Source organism: Pieris rapae, chromosome 23 (genome assembly GCF_905147795.1).
Source record: "Pieris rapae chromosome 23, ilPieRapa1.1, whole genome shotgun sequence".
NCBI lineage: Eukaryota > Metazoa > Arthropoda > Insecta > Lepidoptera > Pieridae > Pieris > Pieris rapae.
In genome coordinates this window covers 3,694,989-3,716,283 of record NC_059531.1, presented here as the reverse complement: position 1 = coordinate 3,716,283, position 21,295 = coordinate 3,694,989, and the positions used below count along the sequence as shown (strand labels likewise).

At 33.4% G+C, this 21,295-nt stretch overlaps 1 protein-coding gene across 12 annotated transcripts in view; it reads right to left on the bottom strand.

The window, feature by feature from the left end:
• The window catches only part of LOC111002965 (E3 ubiquitin-protein ligase hyd), a 54,422-nt gene extending 33,250 nt beyond the window's left edge, over nucleotides 1–21,172 (bottom strand). For 7 of the 12 annotated variants that reach the window (XM_045633480.1, XM_045633481.1, XM_045633483.1 and 4 more), the window contains exons 1-16: nucleotides 20,883–21,172; nucleotides 18,170–18,519; nucleotides 16,795–16,952; nucleotides 15,077–15,300; nucleotides 13,225–13,400; nucleotides 11,692–11,882; nucleotides 10,345–10,492; nucleotides 8,979–9,114; nucleotides 7,206–7,366; nucleotides 6,568–6,710; nucleotides 5,565–5,727; nucleotides 4,183–4,562; nucleotides 2,851–3,024; nucleotides 2,019–2,207; nucleotides 983–1,094; nucleotides 607–714 (exon numbers count right to left, since the gene is read on the bottom strand). In XM_045633480.1, the coding sequence (XP_045489436.1) occupies nucleotides 607–714; nucleotides 983–1,094; nucleotides 2,019–2,207; nucleotides 2,851–3,024; nucleotides 4,183–4,562; nucleotides 5,565–5,727; nucleotides 6,568–6,710; nucleotides 7,206–7,366; nucleotides 8,979–9,114; nucleotides 10,345–10,492; nucleotides 11,692–11,882; nucleotides 13,225–13,400; nucleotides 15,077–15,300; nucleotides 16,795–16,952; nucleotides 18,170–18,519; nucleotides 20,883–20,944 (2,875 nt within the window). In that variant the 5' untranslated portion in view covers nucleotides 20,945–21,172. The remainder of the gene's footprint in view (nucleotides 1–606; nucleotides 715–982; nucleotides 1,095–2,018; nucleotides 2,208–2,850; nucleotides 3,025–4,182; nucleotides 4,563–5,564; nucleotides 5,728–6,567; nucleotides 6,711–7,205; nucleotides 7,367–8,978; nucleotides 9,115–10,344; nucleotides 10,493–11,691; nucleotides 11,883–13,224; nucleotides 13,401–15,076; nucleotides 15,301–16,794; nucleotides 16,953–18,169; nucleotides 18,520–20,882) is intronic. The other 5 variants (XM_045633484.1, XM_045633490.1, XM_045633491.1 and 2 more) reach the window with 3 other exon arrangements.
• Nucleotides 21,173–21,295: the final 123 nt, after the last annotated feature.

Sequence of the window (21,295 nt, the reverse complement as noted above, 5' to 3'; positions counted from 1 at the left end):
AAAAAATGTTTAAATATATCCTGAATTAATAATACAGTGGATTCCATTTATTGCGACGTTAAATCTAAGTCCATTGAATGTAATGTATACTTTAGTACAATATTCATGTGGTCTTATTTGGATATACCGCTGATTTCGGGTGTAGACTGTTTAAATCAGAGTTCCCCAAACTTTTTTGTGTCTTAAACACCTTGACATGTTTTACCGTGTTAGGTAGGTGTCAGGTAAGCCTGATATTGATTTCCTGTAAATTTCTAACTGTAGTAAAGTTTTTTCAGGTTTACATGTTCAAAATGTATTGCGACCACAAAGCGAATACCAACATCCTAAACTATCAGTGTATATGTTGAGATCGACTATCGTGAACCCCCATTAATGCACAAAAGGTCTATCTTATATGACAAATTAGTATTCTTGTACATTTGTAACGAATACACTCGAAAACTATTCCGATTATAAAACTATATAGCACATTATAATCTACAATATCCAAAAGTGGCTGTATTTTTTCTGAAATATCAAAAAAATCAGATAGGCCGGACATAAAAAAAACATGCACTGTTGAAAATTAAAAAAAAAATTACTCCAAAGAAAATAATGACATACCTATATCAGGCTCCTTGTTGGACGTAGGCGAACACATATGTACGCACGCATGCAAAATATTTCTATTACCATCACAACGCTCTTGAAGAATTGATAATATTTGTTGCTCTGAAATAATACAACAAAATTAAAATCATAATTTGGACTGTATTCGTAATGCATGAATTGCTATCTCAATAAGCGTACGCGTATACGTACACGTACGTATACGTTCAACGTTGTTCTTGGTTTGCGAGATATTGTATATTTGTAGATTGTTTTATAACACCGGCGTTTTCTATACCAATCGACATAGCAAGAATCAACACAGATATATAAATATAACGTTACAGAAATCACACAATACTATTTGCCCGAAATTATTTCTAGAACTTACTATTATTATCAGTTTCGAGTTGATGCAACAACTGCCGAAGTCCATCAAGATCACACCGCAGAACCCGCGGCATCATCAGTTGTGGCTCAGGTACTATTATTATTAGTGCAACCTTTTAACAAAAAAACAACATACTTATATCTTTTAATATAATTTTAAATATCTACAAATCAATTAATTACTATTTATATGTGAAGATTCACTTTTGTGATGAATCTGTTTTTACAAATAATAATTTATATTATTTATCACCTGACCTAGCTTATCAATTCATAAAAAAAATGAAGACTACCAACATGAAAGACGATTGTATAAAAATTAATAGAATTAGCCTATAGAATAATCTGGAAGGATGATTTCAAATTTGGTGCAATTTCTAAATTGTAGAAAAATAACAAATTTTTATCTTTTTCTAATTAAATTACGGCGATTATTAGTGTGAAAAATATTTTTCAACATACAAGCCTTCAACGTCTATACTAAATTCGTTTCAATCCCAAAACTACATCTCTTATCTTTAATCCAAATTATTTTCTAAGTCTTGTATTTCTTTTTTTTGTATTGCAGCGCAATTCATTAATTTTTTTTATTAATGAAGATTATGGTTGGTGATTCTAGATATATTTTTTATTTTATAGGATTTGGTTATGCACTTCTTGCATTTTACCCATAATATTGCTATTTTAGTTTTTTTCCTTACAAACATAGTATAAAAAAAAAAAACAAAAAAAAATCCTAGCAGAGATCGTTTGTTTGTGACACGGTCGCTCGTTGCATCCCTTATAACTTGTAATATGTATTATTTGTTTTCTATAAAATGTAACATGTTCATAAAATACGTTCGCATAAAAGGCCCCCCCCCCCTTTCTTACCCACTGGTCTTAGTTTTTGTGACGAAATATTTCTAGGGGGGTCACAAAAAGTGTGACACAGCGTGACAATTGGTAAAAAAAAGTTGATTTCAGTGTGACGTATTTTATGAACGGCCCCTTAATGGACAATTTAAATATTTAGATTTGAAGCCAATAATAAATACCTGGGACTTAAGCGGCGCATGAGAGGAATGAGCTGCGCCGTGAGGATGCAGGGGCAACGCGTGCGCAGTGATCGCTCGAGCGGGCGCAAGGTTCAACGGCGGCGGTTCACGAACCATTCCCACACAGTCACGTGCTATGGGGTAAAGGGCGTTGTTGCCATCCAGCATCATTACTACTGGTTCGCTGCCCTGAAAGGAAAATCTTATGAGTCATGGTCGCTTACGATGGTTCTAATAAGTACACCCTTGTAACACTCACTCTCCCACTATCACACACACATACACACACCCTTACAAACATCCATACTACTTTATTTCTACTAACTTTTAACTAGTTGACTGCTTTGTTTTTCTTTCCTCATTAACACGTTAAATTTGTTTGCCTATCCATTTTATGTATGAACTTTTTGTTACTACTCAATATGACTTTGCTATGGAATGGATGGCTGGTTATCCATATCACAGGTTCTTACCTAGTTTGGAAACCAGTCTCCCAATACCGTCACAACTGTCATATTTATTGTTGTAAATGTTATATGGGTGAAAAATAAATAAATTATTATTATTATTAAATTGTAACTCTCGTTTTGCGCGCTGTCAAAAATACCAATTATTAAAATCATCTCGTAATTCCAATTTCATTAATTTCGTCATTAACTATGTGTTCATTTCAGTTTTGTATTTGAAACATTTAATTTAATAAATAATTTTGATTTTTTTTGGCATTTTGATGAAAAAAAACGATTAAATATTTTTTTCATAAAGTTAAAAAAAAAGCATTTAAATTCAACTGAAAAAAAAGTAGCCTATAAAATAATTTATCAAGCCTTACTTCTGCCGCGGTAGTGAGCTGTATAGAATGACCATTTGAGTGTCCCAATAGAGCTGTGTGGTCCGTCGGGAATACGCTGTCTGTGAGCGCTCGCGTCGTTCCCACAGCGTACACCGCGTACGCTAACGCACCGCCTGGTCTGCGTACAACGGCGTGTACGCCACGATTGTCCACCTGTTACAGATACAATAATTAGTAAAGATATTTCAAATTTAAAACTACACAAATTTTTGATATAAAAAAAAAGTTTTATCGCTTCTTTTTGAAAAAACTGGAATAAACTTTTATTCCATTTCGAATGAAATGTATAAAACCAATTTTATGTTAAATAACTATAGTCGACGCGTTATGTAATCTATTATTATAACTGAGGCTTCAGCTCATAAATAACATTTATCTGTCTGTCTCTCTTACACTTACAGGTCTATTGGAGAAGTGTAGTGATGTGCGTAATTGTTTGAGCGTTGATCAACTAATGTTTTACCATTTAATTACTTCAAAACCAAGTTAGAAAATAAATTCTTCAATGTGCATATTGCTTAACGAGGTTATATAATGAGTGTCTTAACAAAAAAACATGTATTTATAGAAAAAACACCCATTACTCGTAACAACCAATCAGGAGTCAAGAGCGCGTGCGCAGGTAACTAAGTATCGATAACGGGTTGCATAGCGTGCACATCCTACTTAACATTTATTGACCGACGACTCAGTTTAAAATGCGTCAAATTAATTTTGAGTAAAATTTCGAGAAATTTAGTAATAATATTTTCCACCTATTTTTATAGTATATAATCAAATTCTATAGTACGGACGCGGAGCACGAAGAATTTCGTAGAATGACCCCTCATCTTATATCTCTGTCGCTCGCGCATAAACATATTGCCGTTGCGCTCACACAGATGCAGTGACCGCCGTATTCAGAGATTGTAAACCTTTTAGTCATAACCATAAAGACATGTGGTGGTGCACATGTACTTTGGTTTGTTTTGTTATAAGTAGTATATATGCTATAGTATAGTATATAAGTAGTAACGTATCTGGCGAAACATCTGATAGTTCATCAGAAATAGATGCCTCTGACTAAAATTAAATGTTTTTTTTAAGAGTATTTCTGTTTTTTTTTTACCAAATCTTAGTCGCAATCATAACTTTTCCTTTTTATAAATCCATCAAGCCGTTTAGTCTAAATAAAAATCAAAGCTACCGTTTTTAATATTCGTACTTATAAAAAAAATGTTTTTAACCACTGGCAGTAGGCGCAAAGGTATTGTACGAAATTCTTCGTGCTCCGCGTCCGTACTATAGAAAAATATTTCAATAATAACTCACCGCGATAGTAATAACTTGCAATTCGGGAGGTAACGAGATCTTTCTTGGCATACGCTGAAGACAGTCCGGGCCTCGTGGACCGGCAGCGCCACCAGTTCCCCACTTCACAGCCACCAAGTCATCTTTCCTTACTAAACGACAGTCCTGCAGCAGCGTCGTCCAATCATCGGGCGTTGGAACAATTTCCTTTCCATCTTTGCCCACCGATGGGAATCTAACGGCCGCGTACGCGCCGTCGACCTTCAAAACCCGTCCGAGCGGAACGCTTTTCACGTCTTCAAGGAACACCACTTCTTTCAGGGGCCATTCCTCTTCATCGCGTTTCGTTCCATCGTTGGATGAACCTTCCTCGCCGCGGACCGTGACGCGCTTTGCCCGCTCTGAATTTTCACAAAAATTTATAATTCGTCAAATATCTTATTAAGATGAGAAAAACGTATCGGATGGATATTTTTTTTATAGAAATTAAGATTTTTGTGGTTTATTTTTGTATATATATATGGTTATATATGGTTAGGGCAGCAAACAAATTTAATAACTCAACGGTGGACATTGATATGTTCGCTTGGAGTGTGGAGGCAGCAAGGAGAGCTCTGGTACAAAATTATTTTAACCAGGACGAATGAAATGTATTGACTTCATTTTCATTTTCATTGTCAACAAATTAAATTCTGTTTTTCTGTTTATTGTTTTGTTTAACACTAAAAATTTTTGAAATGTTTAGGTACCTTCTTGTTATATATATATATAATATATAAAATGAACTATTTGTGAAGATTTATAATTGGCCCATGTTGTTATGTATATATTCATCTATTTTTGTATTGTGCTGTGAATCTTCTTATGAATAAATAAATAAATAAATATTTGTCGATTAACACAGTTAGTCTAAGTATTAATGTTCTTTTCCTTTATTTGGAACTGAGACTAAAACTAGCAGTCGTGGTCTCCAGCATGATCAGGGCTGTGTAACAGTCTGCTTCTCAGCATAATGCTGAGCTAGGGCCAGTTACAACCACAGCACACACGCATAATACGTACCTGTACGTATACGTTGTTTTAAAAAAAATATTATTTCTCATTTTTTATTATTATTATAATTAGTTTATGTTTCTGTGTGTGTATTTCGTTAAATGAATGTTGTCTATGTCAATGTACAGGAATGCTGCACTAAAATATCACATTTGTGTGCTGGCAAAGGAAAATTAGTTTAATTTACTGATTTATGTATTTTTTGAATTGCAAGAGAAATGTATTCTCGGGTAACTTTCAGAGATTAAGATTGGGATTAGAAATTTCTGGATTTATGAGTGTGTGTGTGTGTGTGTGTGTGTGAAATTCTAGAAAATAATTAAGAGTAATTTCAATTAAAAAGTACTCACTGTGGGATGTACTAGTATCACTGCAGGTCGATGAAGCAGGACTGGGAGGCGGAGGCATGTCCAAGCGATCAGCCATATCCTTGTTGCTGTCCTTCGGTGTGTCTTTGTTTGAGGTGCTCGATGATGACGCCTTCACAGACGACACCGTTAATGGAGATTGATTCTGAAATGCGCAATTTGTATTTGCTAATAATCACTTTTATATTGTATTTAATATCATTAAATTATGTTACTTCTTGTCTTCCAGTACTTGCATTAAATTTAAATAGCGTTTTAAACATATAGCTATTAATATGTTTGTTGTTTGAACATTGTCATATTGGCATAAATATATAAAATACAATGTCTAAATTCCTAATGTTTCTAAGGCTATGTTGGTGCAAGTAGAATCTTTACTCTGACAACTGGACCAGTTATAGTTAAGGACAACAGTAATATAACAGTGGTGAGATTACAGTATTGTCTTTTATTAACATAGGTTTAATACATTTAAAGAAAAGACTTCTTTCCGTATTGAAGCTATGTATTATTGTAAAGTTAAATTTAACCGACGTTTCGCGTGCTTTACAGCGTGCGTGGTCACGGTGACTGAAGACAAAGGTGTTAAATGTCAAAAAGTATCATAGCTGTAGCAAAAGTTGTATTATCTGTATTTATTTCCCCGGAGTTGGTATCGACTAAAGATAAAGGGTTTCTGCAAAAATTGCTCACGGTGTCCTCCATTTTCGCAGATTGTTTGTATTGAGATTTTAATTTGGATATTATTAGATTCCAATAATATAGTTGTAAACTTAAAATTATTTAATTATAAGTTTACAATAATACATAGCTTCAATCCGGTAAAAAAAACTTTTCTTCCAACTAAAAAATAATCTACTTACATTCTATTACACAAAAGACAAAACATTTTGGTAATTCAAGTCACACATAATAAAAATTATGTACTCACTGATTGTGTAAGTAATACAGTATAAAACATTTAAATTAATTAACCATCATTAACCTGCATATCTCTCTTATCCTTTTCAGAAATGGACCGATCGGGTTGCGGCGCCGGCAGAAGTTTGAACCGACACGTATCTGACAAGTTCCAGGCCGCATTTTGGAGTATACCAACTTTTGGAACTCCAGTTGACATGTTGAATCCTAGAATTCATATATACATTATTATCATATACCCTCAAACATATATAAGAGGATAAATAACTCTATTGAATACAATATAGTAACCAAAAGCGGAGTGTTTACAGTTTTCTTATAGGCTCTTCAGGGTAGAGCCATTATTCTCGACTGGTGGTTAACCATATTCCAGAAAGCTAATGGAATTTATTTTTTCTTAGGTAAGAATCTAATATCATTATGGTATGCAAGATTATCTACAATAAACCGAAGTTTTTATCGATATATTTGTTGAACAACTCTATCAATATGATATAAATCTAATAATGTGGACCAGACCTTGTTTGTGAAATGCTATTCTTATTGCATGGCAAAAAAAACTGTGTTAAGAACCCACAGATTTTTTTACTCGGGCTTCTAATAATAAATAACATTGTAGATTTATAAAAGAAAACTGTTAAAAAAAATTAATTTCATAAGCAATGCATATATTGCTGATTAAATGTATATTAAAAAACTCACCAATAGCACCCGGCTGATACATAGGAGCATTCTTCATAGTAACACTTTGGCCGGCCTGCAAGTCCTGTGGCGCTGATGAGGAGTGTCCTCGCTGCTGCTTACGAGAACGTGCACGGTGCTTCTCCCATAGGCGAGCCCGTTGACCCAAAGGTAATACGCCCCTGAAATATGAACAAAACATTACAATAATTTCTTCTGTCCTGTGTCTGTAAGGGGCCGTTAATAAAATACGTTCGCATACAAGGGGGTGGGGAGGGGTCTGGCTGAGTGTGACAAGATGTGACAAGGAGGGAGGGGGGGGGGTATAGGGCAGCGTGACGTTCGCCGTTTATTACATGTCATGAGCGCTCACAACGGTTTTCTTTGTTTTTCCAATACTTGAGAGAGTAACGTTTAAATCCTTGGACTTCTGAATAATAGAAATATTATTTATTATTTATATGTTCGTTATGAAAGATATTTATTAATTTATTTAAATTTTATTATAATAACCAAATAAATGTTTTTAATTTTCAGAATTTGTCTACTATCATTTAGAATTTATCATACTCAGCAGGGGGGGGGCTTAGTTTTTGTGACGAAATATTTCTAGGGGGGGGTCACAAAGTGTGACACAGCGTGACAATGGGGGGGGGGGAGGGGGTCAAAAAAGCTGATTTCAGTGTGACGTATTTTGTGAACGGCCCCTAAAAAAAATGTTAAATGTCTGCTGATTTTATTAGCAAAAAGCCTTTTAAGAATTGGTACTCCTTTCTTAACCCTAAGTCGAATTGGTAGGAAATACTTCAGTGGGCAGCTGGTTCCACATGGCAGAAATTGTCTTGAGAAACGCTCAATTGTGATACATATGGTATTTTGCCTTGATGTCTGAATGAAACTCAGCTGCAGGTATTAATCCGAACAACTTTGATTGGTAACTGAATGAACTGGGCTAATAGCACAGAAAAACAACCAAATGAGCCAACGAGGTCCAAAGCTGTAGCTGGTAGCTCATGGTAGCAAATTGGATGCTGATAGAAAACGATAAAATAGGATGGGAAAGTTGAAGGCGCCCCTTTTCCGAATTAGTAACAGAAGTGTATCATTATTTTTGTGTATTACATATATGTTAAATCAATCTAGATAAATATTAATTAATACTATTGTTTGGAGTGTTAATGGAGATTTAAAGTCTAGGCACAACATCAGAAAATCACGTATATGAAAACTTCTAATAAAAGTAGCCTAAATGTTTACTGGCGGTGCTAAGAAACTTCAAAGGATAATCACAAAAAGAGTAGTCAAAGTAATCTGTATTTTGTAAGTTGATGTACTGATTTTCACTTTCAAATGAAGGATTAGAGCATGTATCTTATAAAAATCTAACAAAATTCTCGTGTCGCGGTGTTTGTAGTTAAACTCTTCCGAAACGGCTTGACCGATTGTCATGAAATTTTGTGTATGTCTGAGAATCGGACAACATCTATTTTTTATCCGCCTAGTTAGTTAAGAACTTATAACTAGAACTTTAAGGTTTACATAGAGAAAAACACAGTTTCTGGGGTATCGTAGGAAAATGTTCCATGTTGGTATGTACTAAAAAGGTAGTCTAGGCATTTAGGGGAAACGAAGCTCGCGGAGATAGGTATAGGTATAAAAATGTTTCTATATAAAAGAAATTGAAACTTGTAACAAAAAATTAATATAATATTTATAAGTACCCGCATCAAGTAATAAAATATATATTTAATTGAAGTGTATTAATATTTAAAACAATCATTATAATTAACTTACCACCAATAGAGGGCTCCCGAATCCAGTTTCGCCACTGTATATAAGGAGCATACGTGAAGCGAAATCGGCTTGTCCGAGCCAAACTCGGTGAACGCTTGCAGCGGATGTTCTAAGCGAGTAGCGCCGGGGGCGTGAGCTATAAAGGAATTTTAACTATTACTATCCTAGTCCTAGTCCATCCATACATGGCCTCACATGATTTCACAGTTAGAAAAATTAAATTTCTAGTGAGGCGGACCGTGGAAAACTTTTGAAGTGAAACTTCTTTAGAATCGTTGTGATTTCAAACCGGATGCAACGAAAAAGCGACAGTAAAAAGAGACAGAAACATTAATTCATATGATTTAACGTGGGAGAAAATGAGATAGATAAACTTCTTTCGAATCGTCGTGATTTCAAACCGGATGCAGCGGTAAAGAGAGACAGAAACATCAATTCATCATATGATTTAACGTGGGAGAAAATGAGATAGCAGGCATTATACAGCCTCTCTTTACTGCCGCTTTTTCATTTGATCGAATTTCAAAGTTTCGATGTTTTAGTTTTTCCCAAATTAAAAATTTATATTAAACTTATAAATTAAAATTTATCATTAAAATATACTGTTTTAAAAGAACACACACATTTAGATAATGGAAAATGATTAATTTATATATGATTAATAATAAAAAAAATGTTTTTGAAGGTTTCACTTCTACCATGTGTGAATTGCACATATGTTTTTTTTTATATTTTTATTTTTTATTGATAAGGGGGCGTCCATAAATTACGTGAGGTGTTTACGTGAGGTGTTCTCATCTAATCTTACGTTGGAGAGGGGGGGGTCTCGGCAAATATCACGCAATTTTTTTTCTGATTGAAACAAAAAAAAATTATACTATTTTGGTCCATTTAATCCATGGGGCAGAGGGGCAGAAAATTAAAAAAAACACCTCACGTAATTTATGGACGCCCCCTAAACGCTTGCCAAGTGTTACATACACACACTGTTACATCGGTAAAATAATCACAAAATACTATTTGTAATGTGACAAGAACTTATAGGCAAGCATGACATACACGAAGACATCATACAAATATAAAACAAAATAAAAAAATTCTATTAAAAAAAAATAACCAAAAATCGATTTTAATGTGTGAGGCGAAGACTTCTAGCCACCAAACAATTAAATTATCTATTTGTCTCGATGTTCATGTATTATTGTTTGTTAATCTGTGGAGAAGACGCTAGTTCTGTTTGTCTATGTATGTGTTAAGCATTTTGATTTCAATACGAAGTTTTTGTTGTGAGTAATGTATTCCTTCATAATATATGTAATGTATTACTCTCTTATATTAATTTATTTATTTATATATTCATACATACCAATAGACTCGTCCAAAAACGTAGCAATACGTGTAGCATCCGTCAAAATCGAGATCCTGATACCGGCCGCATTAATGTTGATGACTCTCTCGCCTGGTGCTAATCCAAGCCAGTTACTGCGAGGATGGTACGACCCATTACCCAGAGCCTGCAAACGAATAATTATTTTATTTAAACCTTATATAAGAGATTTCCAAATGCTAAGTAGAAATATGATTCCGAACAGGAATTCATAAAAAAATAACTGAAATTCATAATATTATGTATTTTACATAATATGTCAAACGGGTCGTAAGCTCACTTGATTTTGAGTGATACCGCTGCCCATGAACACTCATCGGTGTGAGGGGTGTTCTACGTGAATCATGTTCGTAATATGGGTACGCGCACGTTATGCGATTACGCGCACGTTCCACAACTGCGCGTTTTTCTAGGCAGTTTTTGCCGCGCAACACCACTTCATGGAACCAGCTGCCGACTGATCTATCCCGAACCAATTCGACTTAGGGTCCTTCAAGAAAAGAGCGTACCAATTCTTAAAAGGCCGGCAACGCACTCGCGAGCCCTCTGGCATTGAGTGTCCATGGGCGGCGGTATCACTTAACATCAGGTGAGCCTCCTGCCCGTTTGCCCCCTGTTCTATAAAAAAAAACGCGGCACCAATCTAGCGTGTAACACGAGGGATAAATGTACCTATATAATCTGATATGTATGTCGCAGTTAAGTAGTAAATCAGACAGTTACTTGAATCTCTAGACAGTTAATTAAAGATCGATATTATCACAACAACAGCTGATTACTTTTAGAGTATTTCCTATGGCAAACGTTGGTTTGTTGTTTGAGTGTTTCCTTGTTTCAAATAGTAGTCTAAATTCCGTGTTTTGTTTTATTGTAAATGGTTAGGTTAGGTTTTTTTTTTTGGAGCTGCGAACCCACCCCTGACTTTTGCTTATCAGGGTCCTTTTTTTGCTGTATTTATTTTGTTCATTCAATTTTTTTTTTAATATTGTTATGTTATATTATATTGTGTTTCTTACAGCAGCTTTATGCATTCACATTTACTTAACATTTTACATTTCCTAGTTTAGTGTAGTAGTTTTCTTTATTTAAATTGTATATTTATTTTCTTTGTTTATTTATATTCACTTTACATACTTTCATAAAAATTTAACACTTTGACCATTTTGAATTAATTACAGGGTGTAACGGTTAGGTTAGGTTAGGTTTCATTCAGTCACTTGTCTGACGGAACTTTAGCGACTTGATTGAATATCGAACTTTAACCGTCTATCTCAATTAACTCTCTGATTTAACTACTTTACTGCGACATGTATATTTATAACTCACGTCAGTTCTCTGGTACGGGTGTGGATCAGCCCAGCGCCATTGGTGTATTTGTCCATATGTAGAGACAGCAATCAATTCACTATAGGTGGCAGCAATATGGGTAAAACGTATATTAGTGTCCCAGTACTCCAGATCTTCGGATACCCAAAGGGGAGACGCTGCCATTGCTGAATCTTTCTTCTTACTTTCAACTATAAAATTCCAACATTAATTAATATAAATATTTTAGTATTTTTACGAGATAGTTCGTAGCCTGGATTTGATATTACGAAATCTCTCCATTAATTGGTGCTGGAAATAAACGCGCATGATATCGATGTGTTCAGAGTTTGTCACTGACGTCCAAACCCAATAACCAATCTCAATCCATTTGTGCCCATCTAACATAGACATCTTTATTCGAAATATTGGTAAAAGTGTACCAATAACCAATCGACGGATTGTAATAGCTATCTGTCGAAACAAGCTATCCATGATAGGTCGGTGAGGTGTATGTGGGGTGGTAGAACTGTGCCAATATCCTTTCTTACGATTTTCACTTACACCAGTTTTTAAAATAATTAAAAAGCTATTTGATATGTTTTAAACATAGAATCCGTCGCCAAAAATGTAATCGTCTTCGTAGGGTTTGGGATGCAGATATAAGATCGATCGACTTTCACGGCCTGATTTCAGATTGTTTTTCATCTGATATTGTGGATTAATTATTGGGTTCGGGCGTAAGCCAAGCACATATTGATGTTTGCACAAGTCGAAGAGTTGATTGTAGATAATTTTAGCCAAAATATAATTTATAGTAACAATGTACACTTATGTACATTAAATTGAATCTCAAATTTAGAGTATACAAAGAGAAGTGGCAAGTCTTGTTTTTTACGTGAAACTTGTTTAGGCGCATAAGTTGAGACCGATTGTGAGAGAGTGAGAAAGGGAGATAGAGAAAATACATTATTGGTTAAAGTAATCGTTTAGTAGTTACATATTAGAACTTTAGATGGCAAAAAGATGAATATAGATATACAAATACATGGAGTGATCATATACTGGTACATGATCATCTATTGGGGCTTTTACTTTAGTAATAATTAATTTTCAAAGCGGTTTCAATTCTGACATGTGTACCTACTTTGTACGCACGCACTTTTATAGTCTTTTTGTCATGTATATCATTTATAATAACAAATAGGGGTTGATTGTAGTGGGTTGACAATTTAGGGTTGTATGTATTTTTTAATGTTGTTAATACAGTTGATAAAAAAATAAAAATTTATCTGAAAATTACAAAAAAATATTTAGGGGACTACCTTTAACATTTAGGGGGATGAAAAATAGATGTTGTCCGATTCTCCGACATACCCAACATTCACACAAAATTTCATGAGTATCGGTCAAGCCGTTTCGGAGGAGTTTAACCACAAACACCGCTACTTAAGAATTTTATATATAAGATAGTATTTCAATTAGAAGTAAAAACTATTAGTATCAATGAAATACGCTAAGCTTAAACTGAAATTCATAAAATAAAAAACTCACCTCCTTCCTTATCCCAGGAATTATCGCGTAAGGCGGTCTCAAGCCAACGGCGAGGTCCAAAGTACTGCCTCTCCCTCCAACGGCTAAACTCCGAGGTTCTATCCTGGGCAGAACTTCCTTCCCGGGAAGCGCCAGCCCTTCCAGCGCTGCCGCCCCCACTGCGGCTGTTAATATAACTATTTAGTATTTATTAGGCCGCTCAAAATACCATGCCACAACATAATCACAAATACCATGCTTAGGACCTGTTTCACAATGTATGGATAAAGTGCCAAATAGCTATGCAACACATAAATTATTCGGAAGATAAAAGTTCCGAAGAAATTTCGCGCTATCTGACAGTCGTGAAACGCAAAAATACTGTTTATCCTACCAATGAGCAATAAATAGCTTATTTGAAACTTATCCGGACATTGTGAAACAGGCCCTTAATGTTAAAAAAAAAACAAATTTCTATACCAATGCGGATAATACTGGGTTAAAATAAAAACATGCAAAAATATAAATATCACAATTTAATTAGCTGGTTCCCGCGAGAACTTCTTTCATACGAAACTTTCGTTGCTTTTCAGAAATTATAGTTAAGAATCACGAAATACCGAGTTATAAATTCAAGTATATAAGTTAGTCGAACAAAATAATTTAATCTAAATCAGAAATGACATCAGAAAACCACTGTAGTTTAAATTAATGTAACAATAGTTAAAGCCTATCTAAGAATTACTAGGGATTAAGAGATGAAAATGAAGAAATCATTTTATTTAGGGCCTAGGAAAGACGACATGTAGTGAAACCTAATTTGGATGTTTAACAACCATGAATAAAGTGATTAAAACTATTGAAATATGTTAAAACGAAATACAATAAACTATTAACTGATTTTATACAAAATATTGTTTTTTAAAAATATTTTAAATAATTATTATAAATAAGTTTTTTTAAATTATTTATAATAAATTATGGAATATTTTGAAAACATAATAAGTTATAAAACATTTTTAAAATAAAACATATAATAAATTATAAAATATTTTAAAAACATAATAATAAGTTATACAACATTTTTAAAATAAAAAATTGCAATATTAAAAAAATATAATAAATTATGGAATATTTTAAAATACTCTTCGTTATAAAACGATTCGTAATATGGTTATGTGGGAGGAAGTCACACGAACGCCATTTAGAATAAAACACTCAAATTGGTCAAATTCGTGCCTTTTTCGATGGAGAACTTAAGTAGCAACACATATGAATTGTCGGAATTAAATGGAATAAAAAATCAGAGTTTACATTATAAAATACCAAAACGACATTCAAATTATAAATAGTAACTGGTGTAAAGGATATTAAGGTGAAAAATAAATTGTGCATACATGCCATTTGTAAATATTGTGACAACAAGACGACATAGTTAATTACTATTACTTGACTAAAACGCATATATTGCCCACTGTGTTCAATCTTTATATAAAGAAGTATACTAACTTTTATATACCGCCATGTTTTTGTGTGTATTTAAGACAAATCTTTTGTTTTTAATTTATTTTCTTATTATTAATTACTTAAGAAATCATGTGGCTTTAAAAAGAGTGGCGGAGAGTTAATTTCCACTTCTTCTCTTCCGTTCTACGCCCTTGATTGACTTTCATAAGTGTACATTGTGTTATCTATATGAATAAATGATTTTTGGCTTTAGCTTTGTTTAAAAAACACAGTAACCATGGCAACCAATTCGGTAACTAATTCAACCCCTCACAAATGGTTGCAATATGCGTTTTAATCATTACTTCTCTATGCGTAAGCCCGTGCTATCATGGACAGGAGTGGCCAAGGAGCATAGCCTAAATACCTTCTGATAGCCGCGTACCCGAAGATGTCCTCAGAGAACATCGCATCAGCATCGATGATCACCGACTGGTCCTGCTGACTGGCGTGGAAACCGCCATCGAGGAGGGAGATCAGGTCCTCGGGCACGTAGCCGTCGCCGCCCTCGCCGTTCTCCGGCTCCTCACCTTCTTCGTCATCACGGGACAGCAGGTTGTTCACCGCCAGATTCACGTCCAGATTTGTTCTCTACAAAATGTTGAACGTCGTTTTTAACACAAATGCCAAATTCTGAAGTTTGAAAAGCTAAGAGACGGAACCGGCTTGCCTTAGACCCAAAATATTGACGGGCGTCTGATCGGTTACTTGCCTATTAGATTGATAATGAAACAGACACAGAAATTTGAGGCCAAGACCTAAAAATATTGTAGCGCCACTTATTAAATGTTTTAATGATGGGATTCTACGACGAACTTTGATTTCTGTATGTCAAAATGCAATGTTTTTGTCATACAAGTGTCATATTCAGCGTTTAGTATCGGCTTTGAATCTCACTCTTGGTAGAGTAAGAGAACCGGTGTGGCAGTTATGCAAACTAATACAATCTCCAATGGAAAACCAAAAGATAAATGCGTAGTTGGCCTTGAGTCTCTCTAACGGCACGAGCCGACATTAAAAAGACAGCGACGCAAATGTTTAAACAATATATATAACACACATTTACATACAGAAAAAATATAAATCAATATTAAAAAAATATGTCTACTTTATTTTATATTTCCTTTGCCTATTCAGTGGTTTACTAATGTAACATATTGTGATTATATTATATTGAGAGAGTGAGAAAGCAAATAGACATGGAATCGAGAGTTGGAGGGAGCAAGCCATTGAGAGAGATCAAGAGAGAGAGTGAGATAGACCGAACGTCGCATCACGCACAGTTCCAAGGAGCGAGAGGTGGGAGAGAGCGAGTGAGAAAGAGTGAGAAAGAGTGAGAGAGAGTAATGAAGATCGAGAAAATACACGCTATTGGTTGATTTATTCGTTTAGTAGTTACATATTAAAACTTCAGATGGTAATTCTGTCGCATAACGTCTTATGCAGTAAACAGATTTTTTATTATCATTAGCACGTATACAGTGTGAATATAGATATACAAATTCATGGTGTGATCAAATACTGGTAGACAATCATCTATTGGGGCTTTTATCTTAGTAATAATTAATTTACAAAGAAGTTTCACTTCTGACATGTGTACTTTTTTGCGTGTGGTTTAAATAAATACCACTTTAATTAATAGATTGTTTACATAACCAGGTTTCGAGTTATCAGTTATCAAAATTTATTCTATTTTCTACCACAAGAAGAGAGATGTGAAGAAGTACCTGGAGAAGCGGGAAGACTCCGATTTTTTTAAGTAGTAGTTTTTTTTGAAGTAGTAGATATTAATACATTCATAGTATAATTTGTTGCTTTTTTTTAATTTTGCAGTTATTAATTTTATTCTTTTGTTTTTCTTTTAAATGACACTTTGTCTTTTAAAGCTTGTTTTCTGTTTTTTATTTAATCTGTGTAATCTGTTTTGGTTTTGTGTATTGTATTTGTGTTTTGTATAATAATATGTGTTAAGTAGCTGTTGATTACTTATTATTAAAAAAATAAATAAATAAAATCAAGTAATCTATGCAAAAAGTTGGTAATAAGCTGTGTGTACATCAAAACTTTTGTTTATTCAAAATTTACCTGTAATTCACGAATTATGAGGCTTCTACTCTTTCCTTGCAGGACCACTTGGGCCTGTGTTACGAGGTCTTCGGGTACAAAGGGGGCAGGCACTGCTGACACAACACGGCTAGAACCCGATGCGCCTATAATGACCCCGGTTGCACGACTTGTAGATCCTGTAATGATGTTGATACATAACAATTATATAACCCTAGAGGACTCTTCACTTAGTGACGTCAGCATGCGGCTTTGAGGTCGTAGGTTCGATCCCCGGCTGTGCACTTTCTACATGCGTATTAAATATTCGCTCGAACAGTGAAGGAAAATAACGTGAGTAAACCGACATGTCATACACCCAAAAAGTCGACAGCGTGTGTCAGGCACAGGAGGTTGATCACCTACATTTAGATATCTGAGGCCCAGAACTAAAGAGGCCTCTTGTAGCGCCACTGATAATTTAAAGGTGTGTTCGAACCCGGCTGTGCACGAATATTAATTTAATTTTGTTACCATGTGCTAAGGCTAAAGAAAAACGTCGTAAAAACTGAAGTAAAAAGAGATTTTCTTAACTTTACATACAAAACAAAAACAAAAAACAAATTCTAGAACATTCTTATTCATGGAAAACATAATATTAATAGTTATGTTCAGAATTGTACCCTAATACTAAATTTAGTGTTAACAATCTAAGATATAATAGTATATTGAGTTTAATCGTAATTCTATACAATTGTAAAAAAAAAATATTAGGAGAAAAAATTTCAGCATGTTTCTAAAATTCTTAACTACGTTGTTATTTTGTAGAAATTTATATTTTAAAAAAATCAGTGGCGCTACAACTTTTTAGGTCTAGACCTCAGATTTCTGTATCTATTTCACGATCATCATTTATCAATCGAATGTAACAAGTAATTGATCAAACAAACTGATGTTTTCCTTCACCATACGAACGAATATTAAATGCGCACATAAAAAGAAAATGTGAACAGCCGGGGATAGAGCCCACTACCTCAGGGATAAAATTCCGAAACTTTTTACAATCTTTCAATACGAGAGCGATAAAAAACAACTATTTTAGAAGTTTTAATAATGGAAAAATTAATATAAAGGGAAAGTTCCACAACGCACTCAAAAGATAAGGATAATATTTTCTAAATCTATAGAATAGGTTTACTAGACTACACTGTTAGAATGGTAGTGCATGCTTATTTTTGGGCCAAATTTTACTCCAATATAATATCTTAGTTTTATACAATTACTATTAAACTCAATACTAACTATACTATAAAACGATTAACGCCTTACACTTACATATACATATATATACAGCGTAGGCATGCCACTAAATAAATTTATTTAGTACCGAGTACTGAACACTTCACATATAATTTACCTTGAGAGCTTGGTGCAGCTCTAATAGAGTTCCTCATAATTCTTGCTCTAGTGCGAGGTTGTTGTCTGGAACCACAGCTACTGCTGCTTCCGCCCTGTTTCCCTCCACTATTACCACCACCTCCACTTCCACCACCACCATTTCCATTATTTTTGCTTGCATCTGCTTTACTCAAATCCAATCTGTCAGGTATGATTGAAAATGCAGCTCTGCATATTGTCCCATCCTCGAGAAGGCAGGCAATATGAGCCGGTCCAGCAGCAACGGAACGCACTCCTCGCAAGGAACTCAGTGCGGGTGATCCGCCCCCAGTTCCAAATCTATTCCATCTCTCAGTAACTTCTCGCAAACTGTAAGAATTAATATTAGTGTCATCAAATAATTGTTAGTATAAATACAATTTCTGTAAGGAGTATCTATACATATTAAAATTTCTGTATAATATATTATATTCCCTTTTGGGCACAAAGCCGACCTATTTCTGTGAATTTTCAATCTTATATTTTAGCAAAAGGAGGAACATTTATTGTTTTAGCAGTTTGACTGCTATCAAAGCAAATCCAGCTTGTCCAGAGGGCACAAAGTGCATATATACAAGCCACGGAGGTAATATAGTTACAAAATCTTTATGTAACACAAGTGTCACAAATTGTGACTCACAATATGAAGTTGAAAAACTTACAAATCAAAGAAATGAATGTAGTATGGTATACAAGAACTAAAAAACATTATCAATCTCATTTATATACCATGTCATGTATGCTAAAAATAATTTATATTCAAAATTACTATTGAAACTTTTATTTAAGTTGTGGTTATTTTATATACAGGTAATAATATAATGTTTATTTGAGGTCTATTATCTGTAAATAATGTGTAATTTGGATTAACTACACACGATATAATAAATATAAAATATTATGTGTATATTATACACAAATAATTGGTTTTTAATATTCAGATAATAGATGATGCTTTAAATTACTTAATATAAAATACTACTTCTATTTATTTCAAGACATGAAGCATTTTAACTTAATTATTGTAAACTCTATTTACATTCACCTATGTAAAATATTTCTTATAGAAATAAAAAGAAAATATTGTACACATTAAAATGAATACAATAGAAATACAGAATAACTAAACAAATTAGTTTTAATGTTTATGTTACTGTAAAAGTAAAGTAAAGTCAAGTAAATAATTCAGAATTACTCATTGGTTTATTCCTAAAACCAATATCTACCAGCTGACAGTGGTAAAACCTAGCATATACTGAATTCGAATGGTAAAAGCTCGAAAAAAGCGTCGTATTTTTAGAAATACTTACATTTACCAACTCATGTCGGTAAATCCTAAGACTTACACTTAAATCTTAAGATTAACTGTAGTTCGAGTTTTTACAGTAACATTTATTTATATATCAACTTTGGATTACACAAGTACAAACCATGTACAAATTTGTTCATTGTAAATGAAATTTAAGGGTTGAATATATAAATAGTTTTTTTGGTGAATATTATTCCTACATATTTTAAATAATATATCATCATAAATAAAGTGAGGTATAATTAAATTTGAATTTGAGTTTAGAAACTATTTATATATTATATTTATATTTATAAATGCTTCTAATAATTAATTTAAGATCTCACCTCAAATTCATACTTTCAGAGTTTACTAGAAAGGCTAAACTAAACAGTTCTAGTTATTAATTTCAGTGTCAACGCTACTTCTCACCTATCCTAATCTGTATGCATATTGTGACAGTGATTTAAAGTTCAAACAGATTGTCTTAAGTTTATATATGTCTGTTTTAGTTTACAAAAGATCTTTAATAAAAATTCTTTTGAGATCAGGACTAAAATAATGATAATTTATTATTATTATATAAGAATTAAATGTAAAATAATTAAACATTAATTTTAATAAGTACATTATAGATCTATGTATGTAAAAAATATATTATAATATTTGACATACGGGGATCAAACTCAGCACTAAAACTTGACTCAAAATCTTAGCTTCAAGCGCTTATATTTAGCACTGTGCTTTTGTAATTAGTTATGAATAACATGCACAAAGTAGCAGTGAACACAATTTGATAGGTATACTATCATTGGAGATTACTTATAGCATGATTTTATAGTCATTACCAAAGTCTTTTTATAAAATATTTTTTTTACATGTAACATTATTCAGCATGTATTTAATTTTTATCTTTTGTAAATGTAAAAAAAAAGTTCTGGAGAGCAAAAAATTCATAGCAATGTTGTTGGTTTTACAGTAGATAAACAAAAGTTCATAAGATATCAAGAATCTGATAATTAACTTATACTTTTATCACAATCAAACTTTGTCTCAAAGAAATATAATTTATAAACGTAGAATTATAAAATTATTTTTCAAATTTAGTGGGGTTCGCAAAATTAATCAGCGACACCAGATCGTGACGATCGTGAATTTCGACATCCATTTTAATTAGATCCTATTTTTTAACAATAAAATTCTGTTCGAGATGTTTCTAGAGTTACAGCAATCGGAAAAAAATGATGCTAGTACCAGCTGAGTGAGTTAGCAGCTCTTTCATAATAGGTTTAAGCTTAAAATGTTCGAAATAAACGTGTTCATTGTTAAGACTACTAATTACTAGACGACTTTCGTCAGATAACCATTATGGAGTCAAGTAGGAAGTTGAGTAATAGAGGCTTACCGATCTATTAGTTGATCCTCTGTCCCAGGTAAGGGATGAACAACGAAATGCATTGAAGACATTTTCGCAAAGCTTTATCCTGAGCTAGCACCACATTGATATTTATATTTTAGTCCAACAATCTTGCAAATGAAAAATACACTGATAGTTAAAATTCTTCTCTATCCACCATATTTCTCGTGATTCCTTTCAACACCGTTTTTCGTTCTCAAATACATGTGAGTCGGTACAAGACGAAAAAAGAAAGAAAATATCAACATGGCCTCTTCAACTAAAATGTTGGTACGACTGGTTAAATGGGTGCGTTCAACAACATTTATTTCGGCTAAGCAATAATGCTGATCTACAAATGGCGCGGTACAGATTATAAATTTATAATGCGATGCTTTGATAAAGCTTTATATTATACAGAA